Consider the following 22,812-nt stretch of genomic DNA (forward strand, 5'->3'; position numbering starts at 1 on the left):
GCACATGACAAGATTGGGGAGTCGGATGGAAGCACCACATACCAGGATGGAGACCATATACCAATATAAATGCTCGCCACCCGGGCGTAGAACGGGTTCAATAGCTAGTGTATATATATATATATATATATATATATATATATATATATACTGTATATATATATATATATATATATATATATGTATATGTGTATATATATATATATATATATATATATATATATATATATATATTCCTCAAAAACATAAAGGGAACACTAAAATCCCACATCCTAGATATCACTGAATGAAATATTCCAGTTGTAAATCTTTATTCATTACATGGTGGAATGTATTGAGAACAATAAAACCTAAAAAATAATCAACGTAAATCATTACTAATATCCCACGGAGGTCAGAAATTGGAATGATGCTCCAAATCAAAGTGGAAAATGAAGTTACAGGCTGATCCAACTTCAGTGGAAATGCCTCAGGACAAGGAAATGATGTTCAGTAGTGTATGTGGCCTCCACGTGCCTGTATGACCTCCCTACAATGCCTGGGCAAGCTCCTGGTGAGGCGTTGGATGGTCTCCTGAGGGATCTCCTCCCAGACCTGGACTAAAGCATCCGCCAACTGCTGGACAATCTGCGGTGCAACGTGACGTTGGTGAATGGTGCGAGACATGATGTCCCAGATGTGTTCAATCCTATTCAGGTCTGGGGAATGGACGGGCCAGTCCATAGCTTCAATGCCTTCATCTTGCAGGAACTGCTGACACACTCCAGCCACATGAGGTCTGTCATAGTCCAGCATTAGGAGGAACCCAGAGCCAACCTCACCAGCATATGGTCTCACACGGGGTCTGAGGATCTCATCTTGATACCTAATGGCAGTCAGGCTACCTCTGGCGAGCATATGGAGCGCTGTGCGGCCTTCCAAAGAAATGCCACCCCACACCATTACTGACCGACTGCCAAACCGGTCTTGCTGAAGGATGTTGCAGGCAGGAGGTCATTTTGCAGGGCTCTGAAAGTACTCCTCCTGTTCCTCCTTGCACAAAGGCTGAGGTAGCGGTCCTGCTGCTGGGTTGTTGCCCTCCTACGGCCCACTCCACATCTCCTGGTGTACTGGCCTGTCTCCTGTTAGCGCCTGCAGCCTCTGGACACTACGCTGACAGACACAGCAAACCTTCTTGCCACAGCTCGCTTTGGTGTGCCATTCTGGATGAGCTGCACTACCTGAGCCACTTGTGTGGGTTGTAGAGTCCATCTCAGGCTACCAAGAGTGTGAAAGCACAACCAACATTCAAAAGTGACCAAAACATCAGCCAGAAAGCATTGGTACTGAGATGTGGTCTGTGGTCCCCACCTGCAGAACCTTTATTGAGTGTGTCTTGATAATTGCCAATAATTTCCAACTGCTGTCTAGTCCATTTGCACAACAGCATGTGAAATTGATTGTCAAACAGTGTTGTTTGCTAAGTGGACAGTTTGATTTCACAGAAGTTTGATTTACTTAGAGTTATATTCTGTTGTTTAAGTGTTCCCTTTATTTTTTTGAGCAATATATATATATATATATATATATATATATATATATATATATATATATATATATATTCATTTTTTTTACTTTAAAAATTACAAAAAGGAAAATGAGCAGATGCAAATGCCAGATAACTTTGATTAACATTTCAGACCTTAATTAACCAGCTAGTGTTAAGGCTTGTTTAATATCTTTGTTGGTAAAGAGGCCAGGTGATGCAAATTTCCCAGTTTTATAAAAACCCAGTCTCCTTTAACCATGTGCCAAAAAACAGTAGTATTGGGTTCTTCTAAGCAACTGCCTAGAACTCTGAAAATGAAAATGAAAATGGTGTAGGCCCACAAAGCAGGAGAAGACTATAAGAAGATAGCAAAGCGTATTCAAGTTGCCCTTTCCTCAGTTCGAAATGTAATTAATAAATGGCAGTTATCTGGAACAGTGGAGGTCAAAATAAGGTCTAGAAAACCAACCAAAATTTTAGTGACAGCTGCTCTTGGGATTGTCAGAGAGGCAAATCAGAACCCCCGCTTGACTGTAAAAGGCATTCAGAAAGATTTAGCAGACTCTGGAGTTGTGGTACATTGCTCTTCTGTTCAGAGACAACTGTACAAATATAGCCTTCTTGTAAGAGTCATTAGAAGAAAACCTCTCATGCGTCCTCACCATAGCATTCAGCATCAAAAGTATGCTAAACATCTAAACAAGCTGTGGCGACACAGCATTGTATCTTAATTAACCAGACATCTATTTTTAGCAAGCCAAAGAGAATACCCAGTTATCTGCATCTGTATATATGTGTTTCTGGTTGGTCAAGAAAACAGACTTTTGATTGTGTAAGCTTGTAATATTGTTTTTCAAGTTGACATTTGATGTAACAAACTGTGCTGTTATCCTGGATGACTTGAGATGTTTGCTGATATGCTAATTACACATTGTCCAAGCCAGCTATCTTGACTTCAAAAATAGAGGAGGAAAAACTCTGCAAATAGATTACATAATCAGGTCATCACCATTCTTCCCCTTAACTGTGACTGCTGAATGCTGGACCCTTGTTAATTATGAAAACAGGTTATATGCCTCTGTATAGAGAGCTCAAATAAGAAAAAGGTTTATATAACCATATATGGTGAAATAAAAACAACTTTTATTAATATATAGTAAAAATACAAAAATATACAGCTAGCCAATATAGTGGCCCACAAACCAGTAAATCACAGTAGCATGATGAGAAAAAATCAGTCTAAAAACTGGATTAAATCATTGGGAAGTATATTGAGAGTAACAGGAGCAATGAATAGAATAAGTAGTAAAACACAAATACAATGTGCATAATATAATAGTCTATAATGGTATATGGTCCCTGTAGGAACTCTCATACATCAATAATACATACAAATAATATGATATATCAGGTAGACATAAGTACAATACATTTACCTATAGCATACTGTGGAGCCAGGTACCCCTATGAATTTTTTGTCTCTCCTTGGAGCTGCTTTCGATATGATAGTTTATTTCCCTTTGTTCCGGGGGTTCGCCCTCCCCTTCTCTCTCATTGTTTGTCGCCTCCCTATGGTGACGCTGTGCTTGCCTTTCCCGAAGCAGTGTCATGTGTTCACGTGGGCGAGGCTTTGGGTCATGTGACCACGTCATTGTCATGATGCTTCTCATGATGCGATGAGCAAGGGTAGGCGGGTAATCGCATGCGCTAATGAACACCGGTGGTACAGCAGTGTGCTCTGTAACTAGACTATTTTGTATTGGCTAGTGATATATATTTAAGGAATGCTAGGCACACATTTAAGATCACTCTTCCCTGAAGAAGGCTAATATGCCGAAATGTGCGTAGGGGTACCTGGCTCCACAATACCCTATAGGTAAATCTATTGTACTTACAATATGTCTACCTGATATATCATTTGATTTGTATGTATTATTGATTGTCTCCATCTGCACCTTATTTTAATCACTCCTTGTAACTAATGAAATAATCTATTTTTCTACACAATTTGGGTTTTAAATCAGGTTTTTCTTTCTCAGTCTATGATTTATCCTTACCGATATGCCCCATACTATGCCCATGGTACACCTGTGGTGATTAAAAAATACATACTCTCTTTACTTTACTACTTTTCACCTTCTATTAATATAATCATTAATTTTACATGTGTATGTTGCCTTTGAGACTTGTGCATATACCATTATACAGTAGACTTTTATATTATACACATTGTATTTGTGCTTTACTACTTATCATGCTATTCATTGCTTCGCTTACTGTCAATATACTTCCTAATTATTTAATCTAGTTTCTAGACTGATTTTTTCTCATCATGTTGCTGTGATTTACTGGATTGTGGGCCACTATATTGGCTAGCTGTATGTTTTTGTTTTTTTACTATATATTAATAAAAGTTGTTTTTATTTCACCATATTTGATTATCTACACCTTTTTCTTATTTGAGCTCTGGTAAATAGGTGTTAACCAATATTGGTCCAATATATTTAATATCATACCACATTGCTTACCATTTTCACAAATGTATTATTTATGATTATGTATTGATACTTATTGTGTGTTGCCAATCCCATTGGTGCTCTGTATAGAGAGACAGAGATTCAACCAAGACATCCCAACATCCAAAGGGTCAGAGACAGGACAACAGCCAAGACATCATGGCTCCATCACAAGGCACACAGATTTATCTTTCTACAGTATGCCAACTTAGGGGACCACAGCCCCGGCTGGAAGAATACAGATCTACTCCATTGACCATTGTGAACCATGGATACGTCTGTGAAAGGAATGGGACCCACCGGTCGCCTGGCTCCATGGAGCTGTTCGGAGATGCCAGGCTGTGACAATCCAGTCACTTGGCCTTGTACCTGAAGGGACTGTCATCTTCCTAAGCTTGTCGTTACCTTCTCTTTGTGAGTGCCACAGGTGGGGTAGTTGGCCCTGGAAGATTAAGCCATGTTGTGACCCTCTGGTCAACTGGCTTTGTACCTGAATGGACTGTCATCTTCCTACGCTTGTTGTTACCTCCTCTCTGCGTGCATGCCACAGGTGGGGTAATCGGTGCCCTGGAAGATTTGAAGTAACAGCTGCTATTGTCCCAGTGAGTCAGCGAAAGGGTGAGACCCTGTAATGTGCACCATCTTGGGGTATTTTGCTGGGACTGTTCTATGTGTTATTTGCCTGTTTTGTGGTTCAGGAAAGTATTGGCCACTGTGTCACTCTCACCCTGTGTTGTCTGAGTAGCATTATGATCATGTTAATTGGCGAGTGGGCGTTCGATGGGACAACCCCTGGTCTATGCGGTTACGGTAAGCGGACCAGGGCACCCGCTGACCCTCCGTGTCTCCACACAAGCCTGATGCATTTTGGAAACAAGTAGAACTCTTTGGCCACAACATTCAAAGAAGAAAAAGGGAGAAACAAGTCCTATGGAGAAACAAGGGCACAGAATTTCAGGAAAAGAACTTCTCGACAACCATTAAGCATGGGGGTGGATCAATCATGCTTTGGGGTTGTGTTGCAGCCAATGGCAAAAGGAGCGTTTCACGAGTAGAGGATAGAGTGGATTCAATTTAATTTCAGGTAATTCTTGATGCAAACAACATCTGTAAAAAAGTTGAAGTTGAAAAGAGGATGGCTTCTGCAAATAGATAATGATCCTAAACACGGCACAATCCACAAAAGACTACCTCAAAAGGTGCAAGCTGAAGGTTTTACAATGGCCCTCACAGACCTATGATCTAAACCAGGGGTGTCAAACTGCATTCCTCAAGGGCTGCAAACAGGTCATGTTTTCAGGATTTCCTTGTATTGCACAGGTGATAATTTAATCACCTGCACAGAATGATTCCAGCACCTTGTGCAATGAGAAGGAAATCTTGAAAACACGCATGGTTTGAGGCCCTCGAGGAATGCAGTTTGACACCCCTGATCTAAACGACATTGAAAATCAATGGCTAGACCTCTAAATTGCAGTGCATGCAAGACGACCCAGGAATCCCTCAAACAAGACTTGAAACACTCTTGCTTGGCTGCAAAAAGCGTTTATAATCTGTGATAGTATCAAAAGGGGTACTACTAGGTATTAACTGTTGCATCAGACCATTTTCCAAATTGTAAATTTTAAAATGTAAAAGATGACAATATTTTTTTTTGCCTTACATACAAAGGAAAATGTGTCATTTTTAACTCTAGGCCTTTAAGAGATCATAAATTCTTCAACTTGCTTAACTGTTCATAATAACAGTAATTTTGACCAGGGGTGCCCAAACTTTCACATGCCACTGTAATTATGCCATAAACAAAATAAAAAATACCTTCAATCATATGTTGATAAATAATACGTTTATGCTCTTTTCAGCAGCTTTGAAAGTCTGGAAAACTGCTACTTTTACTACATGTTGTAACAAAACACTCCGGGATCGCCTTTGCTGGGGTCAAAGGTCACGTGGTTTGTGCATTAAACTCTGAGGCGACAGCAGGTTTCCAAGTAGACTGACCTCAGGTCAGGTTTATTAAAGTGAAAGCAAATACAGAAAACAAATCATAAAAAGAAATCCTTGCCTGTCCGGCGCTAACTATACAGATACGTTCCTAACTAACAACTGGGGGGGCTTCTCCCACCCAGCTAACATTACATAGATCATGAGCATAGCTCTCACTCACGTTTGTCTCACACAGACAGGCATTCTGTGGGCCCCAGGCTGACGCCTGATTCCTCCAGCTGGTCATCTTTTAAACCTGCACTTATTAACCCATGAGTATGCTGAAGACACAGAGCAGCCTAACTCACATAGGACAGATATCTAGGCGAGATATACCTGCCCCCAACTACCAGACCGACATGACTCTTACATATCCCCCCCTCCTGCTCAGACCACTCCGGTCGAGCAAGGACACCCTCGAAACAGTGCACTCGGGATAGGGCATCGGCGTTTCCCATCTGCGCCCCTGGGCGATGCTCTACTGTGAAAGAGTAAGCCTGCAGGGCAAGGAACCAGCGAGTTACCCTACTATTACGGTCCTTGTGGAGGTGCATCCACTTGAGAGGGGCATGGTCCGTGACCAACTTAAACTTCCTACCTGCCAGGTAATACTTGAGAGAGTCGAGAGCCCATTTAATGGCTAGACACTCTTTTTCAACCACGGCATACCTCTGCTCATGTACATTTAATTTCCGACTGAGGTAGAGGACCGGGTGTTCCACTCCGTCCTTCACCTGGGAAAGTACAGCTCCGATACCAGTATCAGAGGCATCAGTTTGCACCACGAACTCGTTGCTGAAATCGGGAGTCACTAGTACGGGCTGAGAGCACAAAGCCCGTTTTAGGCTGTGGAAGGCCTCTTCGGCCGCTGAAGACCACTTTACCATGACGGAATCCTTCCCTTTGGTAAGATCCGTCAAGGGGGTGGCAATGGCTGCAAAGTTGGGTATGAACCGGCGATAATAGCCGGCAATCCCCAGGAACGCTTGAACTTGTTTCTTGTTCACTGGTTGCGGCCAGCGCTGAATTGCCTGTATTTTGTCGAACTGGGGTTTAACCACTCCTCTGCCAATCACGTAGCCCAAGTATCGGGCTTCTTCAAGGCCGATGTGACATTTCTTGGGATTCGCCGTTAAGCCTGCGTCTCTCAGGTCATCAATCACCGCTTGTACTTTCTGGAGGTGAGTCCCCCAGTCCATGCTGTAAATTACGATGTCATCGAGGTAGGCAGAAGCGTACTGCCTGTGGGGCCTCAAGACTCGATCCATCAGTCTCTGGAACGTTGCTGGGGCTCCGTGAAGTCCAAACGGCATGTAGATATACTGGAACAGCCCTTCCGGTGTAGCAAATGCCGTCTTCTCTCTGGCCGCTTCGGCCAGAGGGATCTGCCAGTACCCCTTTGTTAGATCCAGGGTCGTAATATATCGGGCTTTACCCAGCCGATCGATCAACTCATCGATCCGGGGCATAGGGTAGGCATCAAATTTAGAAACCGCATTCAGTTTCCTAAAATCATTGCAAAACCGTATAGAGCCATCCGGCTTAGGTATCAATACGATTGGACTGGACCAGGCGCTGTGCGATTCTTCAATGACTCCTAAGTCCAACATTGCCTTCACCTCCCGGGAGACGGCTTCACGGCGTGCTTCCGGAATCCGGTATGGCTTCACATGAACTGTGACACCAGGCTCTGTGACAATCTCATGTTTCACTAGTCTAGTCTGGCCAGGTTTTTCCGAGAAAAACTGTTGGTTCTGTACCAAAAACTGCTTAACCTCAGATTTTTGTCGTTCAGAGAGAGTCTCGGCAATCTGCACCTCCGGTATGGTAGGTGAACAAACCGGACGGGGCAGATCCGCTGTTAGGGCAGCGCGGTCTTTCCAGGGTTTTATCAGATTCACATGATAAATCTGTTCTGGTTTTCTCTTACCAGGCTGGTGCACTTTATAGTTCACCTCTCCAACTCGTTCCATGACCTCAAAGGGGCCCTGCCATTTTGCCAGAAATTTACTATCCACCGTAGGGATTAGGATCAACACCCTATCCCCGGGTGCAAACGTACGGACCTTGGCGCCTCTATCATAACTTTGCCTCTGGGCTCCCTGGGCCTGTAACATATGTTCCCTCACAAGGGGCATGACAGCAGCAATACGGTCCTGCATTTGCGTTACATGATCTATCACCGTTTTAAAGGGAGTGACTTGACCTTCCCAGGTTTCTTTTGCGACGTCCAACAGTCCACGGGGACGACGGGCATATAACAGCTCGAAAGGCGAGAATCCTGTGGAAGACTGGGGAACTTCCCTAATGGCAAACAGCAAATAGGGTAACAAGTAATCCCAGTTCTTCCCATCTTTGTCTATCGCCTTCCGGAGCATCAGTTTTAAGGTTTTATTAAACCGCTCAACCAGACCGTCTGTTTGAGGGTGATAGACAGACGTACGCAACTGGTCTATTTGTAAGAGCCTGCAGAGCTCCTTCATCACCCTTGACATAAAGGGAGTCCCCTGGTCGGTGAGTATCTGTTTAGGAATTCCCACCCGACTAAACACTTGTACCAACTCTTTGGCGATCGTTTTGGTAGCAGTGTTACGCAAAGGGATGGCTTCGGGGTAACGAGTGGCATAGTCCATGATGACGAGGATATGTTGATGCCCACGTGCGGACCGGGGAAGGGGCCCAACCAAATCCATCCCAATTCTCTCAAATGGGACCCCAATAATAGGGAGGGGTACCAAAGGGCTACAGAACCGAGGTTTAGGTGCCGAGATTTGGCACTCTGGACAGGACTCACAATAGTTACGCACATCATTGTGTATTCCAGGCCACACAAAACAATGCAATATCCTTTCTGTGGTTTTTTGTACCCCCAGATGTCCCCCCATTATATGTCCGTGGGCCAGGTCCAGTACCTTCCGCCGATAAGGTTTGGGTACCACTAACTGTTGCACAGTGTCTTCCCCTTTTTTCTCTACCTGGTAGAGTAAATCATTCTCAAGAACCATGTACGGGTACGCTAGCCTAGTGACAGGTTCTACGGGTACCCCATCTATCATTTTTACATTTTTCCTAGCCTGAGTCAGGGTAGGATCTTTCATTTGTTCGCTGTGGAAGTCATCCAACTGGACTCCCAAATCGGGTAGGCAGGGTGCTGGATGACTGTCTGCCTCCGCCTCTCGCTGAGTTTCCTCAGTTTCCTCAGTTTCCCCCGCCATAACTGAGAATGGGAAATGAAGGTTAGATTCAATAACCTCCCCAGCAGCATCTTCCTGTGGGGTCTCGTCTAGGAACTCGGGACCTCCAGATGGCATGGGGGAAGGTTCACAGCTACCGTGAAGGAGCAACTGATTCTCCCATAACTGCCAGAAATGGGGAAAATCCCTACCCAGGATTATATCGTGTAACAACGCGGGAATGAGTCCCACTTTGTGTTGCACAGACCCATATGGAGTGGAAATACATATGACCGCTGTAGGATACGAGCAGGTGTCACCATGCACACATGTTACAGAAAACTTGTCAGACGGGCCAGACGGGAGTGCCACCAGACTGGCTTTCACTAGAGTCACCACACTTCCAGAGTCTAGCAATGCCACAACATTTTTCCCATCAACAGATAATTCACACAGATGTTTCGCTGCATCATTTTGACCCGCATTCACACTCATTAGCCGTGTAACCAAAGACATGCGTTTTTTAGAGTCTGTAACATCGCATTGCATGGGTTCAGCGGTAACAGGACAGTTCACAGAAACATGGCCCTTCTCATGGCAGCGGAAACACCTAACAGGCCCCCTATTGAGACCATAGTCCGACACTCTCGGTCTCGGAGAGCGAGCAGTCCCAGGTACCTCCCCCACAGTTTTAGGTAATTTTCCTTCACCCGCAGTTCCTGGAACAGTCTTACCGGTTCCACGAGGAGGAGGCACAGACCGGGTAGTAGCGGTATCATCAGGAAGTCCTTCCGCCACGGAATAACGCTCCACCAAGTCCACCAATTGATCCGCTGTCGCAGGATTTCCTTGGCTCACCCACTTTTTCAGCGCCGGTGGTAGTACTCTCAGGTACTTGTCCAGAACGATCCGCTGGATTATCTCCGGAGCTGTCAGTACCTCGGGTTGCAGCCATTTCTTTATCAAGTAGATCAGGTCGAACATCTGCGATCGCGGCGGTTTATCTGGCTGATAGGTCCACTGATGTACCCTCTGTGCACGGACAGCCGTCGTCACACCCAGCCGGGCCAGGACCTCAGCTTTCAGCCTCTCAAAGTCCTGAGCGACTTCCGGGTCCAAGTCATGGTAAGCTTTTTGGGCCTCACCGGAGAGAAACGGAGCAATTAGATCGGCCCATCGTTCCTTCGGCCACTTCTCTCTCAACGCTGTCCGCTCAAACGTCGTCAGGTACGCCTCGACGTCATCTTCTGCGGTCAGCTTTTGCCAGTACCGACTCACATGGATCCTCCTGGACTCTGCTTCCGGGTTAGCCTCAGGCATGCTCGCCAAGCGCTGCGCCACCTGTTGGAGAAGCTGGCGGTCTGCAGTCGTCACGTCCAGTAACTCCCTCAGCTGTGCGGCCATCAAGCGGTTAGCTTCCTGCTGTGCGGCAGTGGCCTGCTGCTGTATGGCAGTGGACTGCACTAATGCTTTCACCACGTCTTCCATACTGTCGCCTGTGCCACGGAGTGCCCGCATTCTCCACCACAATGTAACAAAACACTCCGGGATCGCCTTTGCTGGGGTCAAAGGTCACGTGGTTTGTGCATTAAACTCTGAGGCGACAGCAGGTTTCCAAGTAGACTGACCTCAGGTCAGGTTTATTAAAGTGAAAGCAAATACAGAAAACAAATCATAAAAAGAAATCCTTGCCTGTCCGGCGCTAACTATACAGATACGTTCCTAACTAACAACTGGGGGGCTTCTCCCACCCAACTAACATTACATAGATCATGAGCATAGCTCTCACTCACGTTTGTCTCACACAGACAGGCATTCTGTGGGCCCCAGGCTGACGCCTGATTCCTCCAGCTGGTCATCTTTTAAACCTGCACTTATTAACCCATGAGTATGCTGAAGACACAGAGCAGCCTAACTCACATAGGACAGATATCTAGGCGAGATATACCTGCCCCCAACTACCAGACCGACATGACTCTTACAATGTCCATAAAGATTATTTAGGTGTATGGAATACAACCAGTACCCTTGGTTTACACTTTGCACTGATCTATCAGCCAAAAAAAAAATTGACTTTCTAAATAAGTAAAATGACTCACCAGTTGAGTGAATGCCAAGAGTGCTCTTCAATGTAGAAAGTAAAGGGAATTTACCCTGATTACAGAGGGTACCAGTGAAGTCATCCATATCAATTGACCAAACCATAGCACCTCCAAAGTTATTCTGAATGAGCCATTCTGCCTAAATTTAAGAAAAAATGCAAGCAGACATAAGTGATTTCGGGGGAAACTTAATTATGTATGCAGTTAGAAAGTGATACTGAGATTTATAAACCATGTAAAAGAGAAAACCAGATATAAAGTATGTACTCTCAGTGGTACTGTTACTGCTATAGAATTGATGGTGGCAAAAAATATCTTTCCTAATTAAAACATTAAATTGCAATATGCAATATAATAAAAATTTGATCTTATCTTTTCACAGCTCAACTTCAAAAGTCCTATTGAACTGAACGTGCATGACGAATATGTATCTCATTTTAATATACCTTAAGTTGAAAGCTGTCGACATTATCATATCCCACCCAGTCTTTCCCCTTAAATGCAAAAGGAACATATTCTTCAAATGACCATTCACTAGTGGCTCCATCTTTCAAAAATGTGCAAATCTGAAAAATACAAAATTTCATTTATACAGATATATATTGAAAGCAAATTTGCAAGCTTTCCTGTTACAGACACTTATATCCTACTGTATGTTTTTATGCCTCTGATTTTACATGTAAACATACTGAGGGTTTTAAATACAAATCCAACAGAAACAAATTGTGGCATGTTTCATTGGACTATATACAGTACAGACCAAAAGTTTGGACACACTTTCTCATTTAAAGATTTTTCTGTATTTTCATGACTATGAAAATTGTACATTCACACTGAAGGCATCAAAACTATGAATTAACACGTGTGGAATTTTATACTTAACAAAAAAGTGTGAAACAACTGAAACTATGTCTTATATTCCAGGTTCTTCAAAGTAGCCACCTTTTGCATTGATGACTGCTTTGCACACTCTTGGCATTCTCTTGATGAGCTTCAAGAGGTAGTCACCGGGAATGGTTTTCACTTCAGAGGTGTGCCCTGTCAGGTTTAATAAGTGGGATTTCTTGCCTTATAAATGGGGTTGGGACCATCAGTTGTGTTGAGCAGAAGTCTGGTGGATACACAGCTGATAGTCCTACTGAATAGACTGTTAGAATTTGTATTATGGCAAGAAAAAAGCAGCTAAGTAAAGAAAAACGAGTGACCATCATTACTTTAAGAAATGAAGGTCAGTCAGTTCGAAAAATTGGGAAAACTTTGAAAGTGTCCCCAAATGCAGTTGCAAGAACCATCAAGCGCTACAAAGAAACTGGCTCACATGAGGACCACTCCAGGAAAGGAAGACCAAGAGTCACCTCTGCTTCTGAGGATAAGTTTATCCGAGTCACCAGCCTCAGAAATCGCAGGTTAACAGCAGCTCAGATTAGAGACCAGGTCAATGCCACACAGAGTTCGAGCAGCAGACACGTCTCTACTAGGGTTGAGCGACTTTCATTTTTTAAAGATCGAGTCGGGTTTTGTGAAACCCGACTTTGTCCAGAGTCGAGTCGAGTGCAGTCGGCCGATTATCGCTAAAAGTTGGGGGTCGACCGAAACACGAAACCCAATGCTAGTCAATGGGGAAGCATAGTCGGCAGTGAGTGGAGGCCAGGAAAACACCTACAGTGCCCATTTTAATGCCAAAAACATCCATTCTTGTTTCTGAAGCTTGTCAATCTTAATTAACTTTATAATAATAGTTGTTCAATGGAACTTGGGGGTCATTTGGCAAATTTGTGGGGGGTAGGGCTGGTTCAAGGTTTTAGTGGGCCCAGGAATCGTGGACTACGTCACGGCGGTGGAGCAGGGAGAGGTAAGTATTTCAACGTTGCAAGTGCTGTGATCCTGAGCAAGCAGGGGGGCACACTTGTTCTCATTGGCACTGGCACAGGGCCCCTCAAAGTACAGCGGTGTGTTTGCACGGCGGGGGCACCTCCCACCAGCAGCGACACTTTTGCGTACTCTGAGGGGCCCTGTGCCAGTGACGTCGCCAACGAGTATGCCCCCCCACCTGATGAAGGAAGATGCACTTTCATCTGCACCTTCCTCTTTGTCCCTGTGTAAGGTGGTATAACATGCGGGAAAGGGGAACCTTACTTTCAGCAGGGTCAGATTCTGGCTGTGTAGAGTGCAAGGGGAATGTAGTGGTCTAGGTCAATGTACCAGCAGACTCATCTAGCAGTGGCTGGGCAATGGGCAGGATGAGGAGGAAACAGATATAGGGCCAAAGAATAAAGTAGGCTAAATGCAGTTAAAAATTGGTAACAGGACTAAACAGGCGGCATTGCTTTGTTCAGTGGAGTAGCAAACCCAGGAGCAGCAGACACTGTTTTAAGGGCCCAAACACACTAATAGGCCAAATGCAGTTTAATATCTGATACTTTAGGCCAAAAGCCTAAGACTGAAGCTCAGCTTTATTCAGTTGAGGGCAAACACCAGGGAGGGGCAGACACCGTTAGTAGGCCCTAACCACCAATTTTTAAAAACACAGCACTTAATGAGAGCCAGAAGGTTGAAGCTCAGCTTTATTCAGTTGAGGACAAACACCAGGCAGGGGCAGACACCGTTAGTAGGCCGTAACCAAAGTTGAAGGCCAAATGCAGTTTAATATCTGATACTATAGGCCGAAAGCCAGAAGGTGGAAGCTCAGCTTTATTCAGTTGAGGGCAAACACCAGGGAGGGGCAGACACCGTTAGTAGGCCCTAACCACCAATTTTTAAAAACACAGCACTTAATGAGAGCCAGAAGGTTTAAGCTCAGCTTTATTCAGTTGAGGACTAACACCAGGCAGGGGCAGAGACCGTTAGTAGGCCGTAACCAAAGTTGAAGGCCAAATGCAGTTTAATATCTGATACTATAGGCCGAAAGCCAGAAGGTGGAAGCTCAGCTTTATTCAGTTGAGGACAAACACCAGGCAGGGGCAGACACCGTTAGTAGGCTGTAACCAAAGTTGAAGGCCAAATGCAGTTTAATTTCTGATACTATAGGCCGAAAGCCAGAAGGTGGAAGCTCCAATTTAGACAGTGGAGGACAATTTGAATTAGGGACTGCAGACAGACTTAGTAGGCTGTCCCCTGTGGACCATGCATCCACCACATTAACCCATTGTGCCTTAATGGACACGTAATCTTCCGTGGCCATGCCTACAGGTCCATGCGTCTGTTGTCAGGTGCACCTTTGTACTCACAGATTGCCAGAGTGCATGGACAATGCGGTCTTTTACATGCTGGTGGAGGGTTGGGATGGCTTTTCTCGCAAAAGAAGTGTCGACTGGTTAGCTTGTAGCGTGGTACAGCGTAGTCCATCATGGCCTTATTAATAGTAAATAAAATATATAACTAGGCTCTATGAACTTTTAAATAGGTTCCAGGGGTACACGGGCAGCATTGGAGTGGTCAGTGGAGGAGTATTGCAAGTAGGGGCCGCAGACAGGCTATCAAAGGCCTAAAATAACAAACAATAGGCAGGCATGGCAGTTTTAAATCGGTTACATGGATACACAGGCAGGCAGCATTGTGGTCAGTGGAGGAGTATTGTAAGTAGGGGCCGCAGACAGGCTATCAAAGGCCTAAAATAACAAACAATAGGCAGGCATGGCAGTTTTAAATCGGTTACATGGATACACAGGCAGGCAGCATTGTGGTCAGTGGAGGAGTATTGCAAGTAGGGGCCGCAGACAGGCTATCAAAGGCCTAAAATAACAAACAATAGGCAGGCATGGCAGTTTTAAATCGGTTACATGGATACACAGGCAGGCAGCATTGTGGTCAGTGGAGGAGTATTGCAGGTAGGGGCCGCAGACAGGCTATCAAAGGCCTAAAATAAGAAACAATAGGCAGGCATGGCAGTTTTAAATCGGTTACATGGATACACAGGCAGGCAGCATTGTGGTCAGTGGAGGAGTATTGCAAGTAGGGGCCGCAGACAGGCTATCAAAGGCCTAAAATAACAAACAATAGGCAGGCATGGCAGTTTTAAATCGGTTACATGGATACACAGGCAGGCAGCATTGTGGTCAGTGGAGGAGTATTGCAAGTAGGGGCCGCAGACAGGCTATCAAAGGCCTAAAATAACAAACAATAGGCAGGCATGGCAGTTTTAAATCGGTTACATGGATACACAGGCAGGCAGCATTGTGGTCAGTGGAGGAGTATTGCAAGTAGGGGCTGCAGACAGGCTATCAAAGGCCTAAAATAACAAACAATAGGCAGGCATGGCAGTTTTAAATCGGTTACATGGATACACAGGCAGGCAGCATTGTGGTCAGTGGAGGAGTATTGCAAGAAGTGTCTGACACAGTTAGTACTCCCAAAAATTAAATAGATGTTAATGTCTCGCAAAACAACTATAATTAAAAAAAAGGGTGGCATGCTTAGGTACAGGGGTGGGCTCATCTGCAGAATTTATGACAAAGTAATTTGGCAGTAAATTAGTATTTACTGGTGTCAATATAGGACACTGACCCAGACTACTGTAACTATCATCATAGATGTCAACAAATTGGTATTGATTGTCAGTGCCAGGCATTGAATGATGTCAGCGCATAGACTAAACATTGGTGGAGCTGTGCGAGATAATTTGGCACGTGGTAGAGCACAGTTTGAGCTGGGGGGGGAACTCTCTTGTGGCCGGCGGTACCGCCCCAGGGCCCCTCATGTTACAACGGTGTGTCTGACGTTGGGTGCGCACCACCACCGCCAGAGACACTACATTGTACTATGAGGGACCCAGTGGCAGTGCCGTCGACCAAAAGCGAGCACACCCACCTCTTCTGACAAACAGCACTGTAACTAACGGGTGCTTGCGCCAAGTGTCGAGAGTGAGACAATGGCCCCATGGGGGGAGTTTTCCCATTGGGGGATGTGTAAACATGTCGTATGCTGATCAAACAGCTGCTGCAAATTAAGAGATTTTAACACTCAGTAAGACCAGTCCACAAGCAAGACCTTTTTATAGAAAAGCTAGGTGTCAGCCGGGAAAGGTGGGGCAAAATAATTTGAAATCCAGGAGTGGTTCATTTTAATGAAGGTGAGATCATCCACATTTTGGGTAGCCAGAGTCCTTTTTTCGGTTAATATTGAACCAGCAGCACTGAATACTCTTTCTGATAGCACACTAGCTGCTGGGCAAGCAAGCTCCTGCAACGCATATTCTGCCAATTCAGGCCAGGTGTCTAATTTGGATGCCCAGTAATCAAATGGGAATGACGGTTGAGGGAGAACATCAATAAGGGCTGAAAAATAGTTAGTAACCATACTGGACAAATGTTGTCTCCTGTCACTTTGAATAGATGCTGCAGTACCTGTCCTGTCTGCGGTCATTGCGAAATCACTCCACAACCTGGTCAGAAAACCCCTCTGTCCAACGCCACTTCTGATCTGTGCACCTCTAACACCTCTGCCCTGTAGCCCCCTGCAGCTCGTGTGAGAACCATCACCGGCGCTGTGTGCTGGGAATGCCTGAATCAAACGGTCTACAAGAGTAGCTTGTTTGGTTGCTAATATTTGTTCGAGGTTCTCATGTGGCATAATATTTTGCAATTTGCCTTTATAGCGAGGGTCAAGGATGCAGGCCAACCAGTAATCGCCATCGCTCATCATTTTAATAATGCGTGGGTCCTTTTTGAGGATACGTAAGGCATAATCCGCCATGTGGGCCAAAGTTCCAGTTGGCAAATCTGCTTGGAGGGGCAGTTACAGGCAAATCTACGTCACTTGTCTCCCTTACAAAAACAGAACCCGGCCTTGCAACGCCACTAATTTCTGTTGGCCCAGGAGAAGCTTCCTCAGTAAAAAAGTACTCATCCCCATCATCCTCCTCGTCCTCCTCCTCCTCTTCGCCCGCTACCGCGTCCTCTACACGGCTCTGACCAGACAATGGCTGACTGTCATCAAGGCTTTCCTCTTCCTCGGCTGCAGACGCCTGCTCCTTTATGTGCGTCAAACTTTGCATCAGCAGATGCATTAGGGGGATGCTCATGCTTATTATTGCATTGTCTGCACTAACCAGCCGTGTGCATTCCTCAAAACACTGAAGGACTTGACACAGGTCTTGTAGCTTCGACCACTGCACACCTGACAACTCCATGTCTGCCATCCAACTGCCTGCCCGTGTATCCTCCCACAAATACATAACAGCACGCCTCTGTTCGCACACTCTCTGAAGCATGTGCAGTGTCGAGTTCCACCTTGTTGCAATGTCGATGATTAGGCGATGCTGAGGAAGGTTCAAAGAACGCTGATAGTTCTGCATACGGCTGGAGTGTACAGGCGAACGGCGGATATGCGAGCAAAGTCTGCGCACTTTGAGGAGCAGGTCGGGTAACCCCGGATAACTTTTCAGGAAGCACTGCACCACCAGGTTTAAGGTGTGAGCCAGGCAAGGAATGTGTTTCAGTTGGGAAAGGGCTATGGCAGCCATGAAATTCCTTCCGTTATCACTCACTACCTTGCCTGCCTCAAGATGTACAGTGCCCAGCCATGACTGAGTTTCTTTCTGCAAGAACTCGGACAGAACTTCCGCGGTGTGTCTGTTGTCACCCAAACACTTCATTGCCAATACAGCCTGCTGACGCTTGCCACTAGCTGTCCCATAATGGCACACCTGGTGTGCAACAGTGGCAGCTGCGGATGGAGTGGATGTGCGACTGCGGTCTGTGGATGAGCTCTCGCTTCTGCAGTAGGAGGAGGAAGAGGAGGAGGGGGGGCGAACGCCTACAGCCAACTCTTTCCTTGACAGTGGGCTAGGCAGAACTGTCCCAATATTGCTGTCCCCTGTGGAGCCTGCATCCACCACATTCACCCAGTGTGCCGTGATGGACACGTAACGTCCCTGGCCATGCCTACTGGTCCATGCATCTGTTGTCAGGTGCACCTTTGTAGTCACAGACTGCCTGAGTGCATGGACGATGTGGTCTTTAACATGCTGTTGGAGGGCTGGGATGGCTTTTCTAGAAAAGAAGTGCCGACTGGGTAGCTCGTAGCATGGTACAGCGTAGTCCATCAGCGCTTTGAAAGCTTCGCTTTCAACTAACCGGTAGGGCATCATCTCTAATGAGATTAGTCTAGCAATGTGGGCGTTCAAACCCTGTGTACGCGGATGCGAGGATGAGTACTTCCTTTTCCTAACAAGAGTCTCATGTAGGGTGAGCTGGACTGGAGAGCTGGAGATCGTGGAACTAGCGGTGGTGCCGGTGGACATGGGTGAGTGAGAGAGGGTTGGAGATGGTATTCTTGCCAGTGCCCTACATGCAGTGTTTCCTACTACTAACCTGGTGATTCCCTGACTGCTTTGACCTGGCGACGAAAGCTGCACAGATACTGCAGGTGGTGTGGGAAATGGTCGGCTTACAGGGAGGGAAGGGATGTAGCGTTGCTGACTAGCTTCATTGGCCGAGGGTGCTGCAACCTTTAGGGACGTTTGGTAGTTAGTCCAGGCTTGCAAATGCATGGTGGATAAATGTCTATGCATGCAACTTGTATTTAGACTTTTAAGATTCTGACCTCTGCTTAAGGTAGTTGAACATTTTTGACAGATGACTTTGCGCTGATCATTTGGATGTTGTTTAAAAAAATGCCAGACTGCACTCTTTCTACTATCGGATACCTTTTCAGGCATTGCAGACTGAGCTTCTTTAACCGGATGGCCACGCTGTCCTCCAACTGGTTTAGGTTTTGCCACGCGTTTTTGGCCAGATACGGGCCTGGTAGATGGAACCTGTTGTGATGTTGATGCCTGCTGCGGCTCCTCCTCCTCCGCTTCAGAACTACTGCCGCCTGCACCCTGTTCCCCCAATGGCTGCCAATCGGGGTCCACAACTGGGTCATCTATGACCTCCTCTTCTATGTTGTGTGCAACTTCGTCTGTGTCACCGTGTAAGCCGGTGGTATTGCGTTCGTGACGGAGCACCATAGTCTCCGCTGGTTTTGATTCTGCCTCAGTACACTGCGAGGGCAATGTTCTGGTCTGAGTCAAAGGAACAGCATAGTAATCTGGCTGTGGCTGTGCATCTGTGCACTCCATGTCCGATTCAACTTCTAATGGGCATAGCATGTTAACTGTTTCACTGTGTAACCCAGGAACGGTATGTGTAAAGAGCTCCATGGAGTAACCTGTTGTGTCGACTGACGCATCCTTCACTGTTGTTTTTAGTGAAGGACACAAGGAAGCGACTTGTTCCTGACCGGGAGCATCCACTGAGGATGCACTGCTCTGACATTTGGCATTTTCCGAGGAGGAGGCGAAAGAGTTAGAGGCAGAGTCAGCAATGAAAGCCAATACTTGTTCCTCCTGCTCCGGCTTCAAAAGTGGTTTTCCTACTCCCAGAAAAGAGAGCGTTCGAGGCCTTGTGTAGCCAGACAACGAACCTGGCTCAACAACTCGAGGCTTAGGTGCTGTACTGCTTTTACCACGACCACCTGATGCTCCACCACCACTACCATTACCAGCTGACAATGACCGCCCACGGCCACGACCTCTTCCACTAGACTGTAGGATTTATATATACACCTATAGGTGACTGACACTGAAAGGAAAATCAGGCCCAATGTTACACACTAGGTTTTCTGTGCCCCAATAATTTGAGACAGATGGCACACACAGGACCAGCACTCAAGCAGAAATGCCAATCTTAATCTCCCACTATTTTTTTTTTTTTTTCTGGGAGAATTTACCCTAAAAAAAAAAATGGCCAAGTATTACACAGTGTTTTCGGTGGCACACAATGAGAGACAGATACCACACACAGCAATGGCACGGAGGCAGACTTGCCAATATTTATCTCCCACTAATTTTTTTTTTTTGGAAAAGGGAGAATTTAGCAAAAAAAAAAAAAAATGGCCAAGTATTACACAGTGTTTTCGGTGGCACACAATGAGAGACAGATACCACACACAGCAATGGCACGGAGGCAGACTTGCCAATATTTATCTCCCACTAATTTTTTTTTTGGAAAAGGGAGAATGTACCCAAAAAAAAAAAAATGGCCAAGTATTACACAGTGTTTTCGGTGCCACACAATGAGAGACAAATGCCACACACAGCAATGGCACGGAGGCAGACTTGCCAATATTTATCTCCCACTAATTTTTTTTTTGGAAAAGGGAGAATGTACCCAAAAAAAAAAAAAGGGCCAAGTATTACACAGTGTTTTCAGTGCCACACAATGAGAGACAGATGCCACACACAGCAATGGCACGGAGACAGACTTGCCAATATTTATCTCCCACTAATTTTTTTTTTGGAAAAGGGAGAATTTAGCAAAAAAAAAAAAAATTGGCCAAGTATTACACAGTGTTTTCGGTGGCACACAATGAGAGACAGATACCACACACAGCAATGGCACGGAGGCAGACTTGCCAATATTTATCTCCCACTAATTTTTTTTTTTTGGAAAAGGGAGAATTTAGCAAAAAAAAAAAAATGGCCAAGTATTACACAGTGTTTTCGGTGCCACACAATGAGAGACAGATGCCACACACAGCAATGGCACGGAGGCAGACTTGCCAATATTTATCTCCCACTAATTTTTTTTTTTGGAAAAGGGAGAATGTACCCAAAAAAAGAAAAAAAATGGCCAAGTATTACACAGTGTTTTCGGTGCCACACAATGACAGACAGATGCCACACACAGCAATGGCACGGAGGCAAACTTGCCAATATTTATCTCCCACTAATTTTTTTTTTTTGGAAAAGGGAGAATTTAGCAAAAAAAAAAAAAATTGGCCAAGTATTACACAGTGTTTTCGGTGGCACACAATGAGAGACAGATACCACACACAGCAATGGCACAGAGGCAGACTTGCCAATATTTATCTCCCACTAATTTTTTTTTTTGGAAAAGGGAGAATTTAGCAAAAAAAAAAAAAAATGGCCAAGTATTACACAGTGTTTTCGGTGCCACACAATGAGAGACAGATGCCACACACAGCAATGGCACGGAGGCAGACTTGCCAATATTTATCTCCCACTAATTTTTTTTTTTGGAAAAGGGAGAATTTAGCAAAAAAAAAAAAAAAATGGCCAAGTATTACACAGTGTTTTCGGTGCCACACAATGAGAGACAGATGCCACACACAGCAATGGCACGGAGGCAGACTTGCCAATATTTATCTCCCACTAATTTTTTTTTTTGGAAAAGGGAGAATGTACCCAAAAAAAGAAAAAAAATGGCCAAGTATTACACAGTGTTTTCGGTGCCACACAATGACAGACAGATGCCACACACAGCAATGGCACGGAGGCAAACTTGCCAATATTTATCTCCCACTAATTTTTTTTTTTTGGAAAAGGGAGAATTTAGCAAAAAAAAAAAAAATTGGCCAAGTATTACACAGTGTTTTCGGTGGCACACAATGAGAGACAGATACCACACACAGCAATGGCACAGAGGCAGACTTGCCAATATTTATCTCCCACTAATTTTTTTTTTTGGAAAAGGGAGAATTTAGCAAAAAAAAAAAAAATGGCCAAGTATTACACAGTGTTTTCGGTGCCACACAATGAGAGACAGATGCCACACACAGCAATGGCACGGAGGCAGACTTGCCAATATTTATCTCCCACTAATTTTTTTTTTTTGGAAAAGGGAGAATTTAGCAAAAAAAAAAAAAAATGGCCAAGTATTACACAGTGTTTTCGGTGCCACACAATGAGAGACAGATGCCACACACAGCAATGGCACGGAGGCAGACTTGCCAATATTTATCTCCCACTAATTTTTTTTTTAGGAAAAGGGAGAATGTACCCAAAAAAAGAAAAAAAATGGCCAAGTATTACACAGTGTTTTCGGTGCCACACAATGACAGACAGATGCCACACACAGCAATGGCACGGAGGCAAACTTGCCAATATTTATCTCCCACTAATTTTTTTTTTTGGAAAAGGGAGAATTTAGCAAAAAAAAAAAAAAATTGGCCAAGTATTACACAGTGTTTTCGGTGGCACACAATGAGAGACAGATACCACACACAGCAATGGCACGGAGGCAGACTTGCCAATATTTATCTCCCACTAATTTTTTTTTTTGGAAAAGGGAGAATGTACCCCCTCAAAAAAAAAAATGGCCAAGTATTACACAGTGTTTTCGGTGCCACACAATGACAGACAGATGCCACACACAGCAATGGCACGGAGGCAGACTTGCCAATATTTATCTCCCACTAATTTTTTTTTGGGAAAAGGGAGAATGTACCCCCCCCCCAAAAAAAATGGCCAAGTATTACACAGTGTTTTCGGTGCCACACAATGACAGACAGATGCCACACACAGCAATGGCACGGAGGCAGACTTGCCAATATTTATCTCCCACTAATTTTTTTTTTTGGAAAAGGGAGAATTTAGCAAAAAAAAAAAAAAAAAAGGCCAAGTATTACACAGTGTTTTCGGTGGCACACAATGAGAGACAGATACCACACACAGCAATGGCACGGAGGCAGACTTGCCAACTTTTATCTCCCTGCAGTTATCT

At 44.9% G+C, this 22,812-nt stretch overlaps 1 protein-coding gene across 1 annotated transcript in view; it reads right to left on the reverse strand.

Moving 5' to 3' along the window:
• The window catches only part of LOC143817674 (uncharacterized), a 110,685-nt gene that overhangs the window by 46,317 nt on the left and 41,556 nt on the right, over positions 1–22,812 (reverse strand). Inside the window, exons 9-10 of the mRNA XM_077299166.1 lie at positions 11,752–11,871; positions 11,303–11,444 (exon numbers count right to left, since the gene is read on the reverse strand). Coding sequence (XP_077155281.1) covers positions 11,303–11,444; positions 11,752–11,871 — 262 coding nt within the window. The remainder of the gene's footprint in view (positions 1–11,302; positions 11,445–11,751; positions 11,872–22,812) is intronic.

This window comes from Ranitomeya variabilis, chromosome 3, assembly GCF_051348905.1.
Source record: "Ranitomeya variabilis isolate aRanVar5 chromosome 3, aRanVar5.hap1, whole genome shotgun sequence".
NCBI lineage: Eukaryota > Metazoa > Chordata > Amphibia > Anura > Dendrobatidae > Ranitomeya > Ranitomeya variabilis.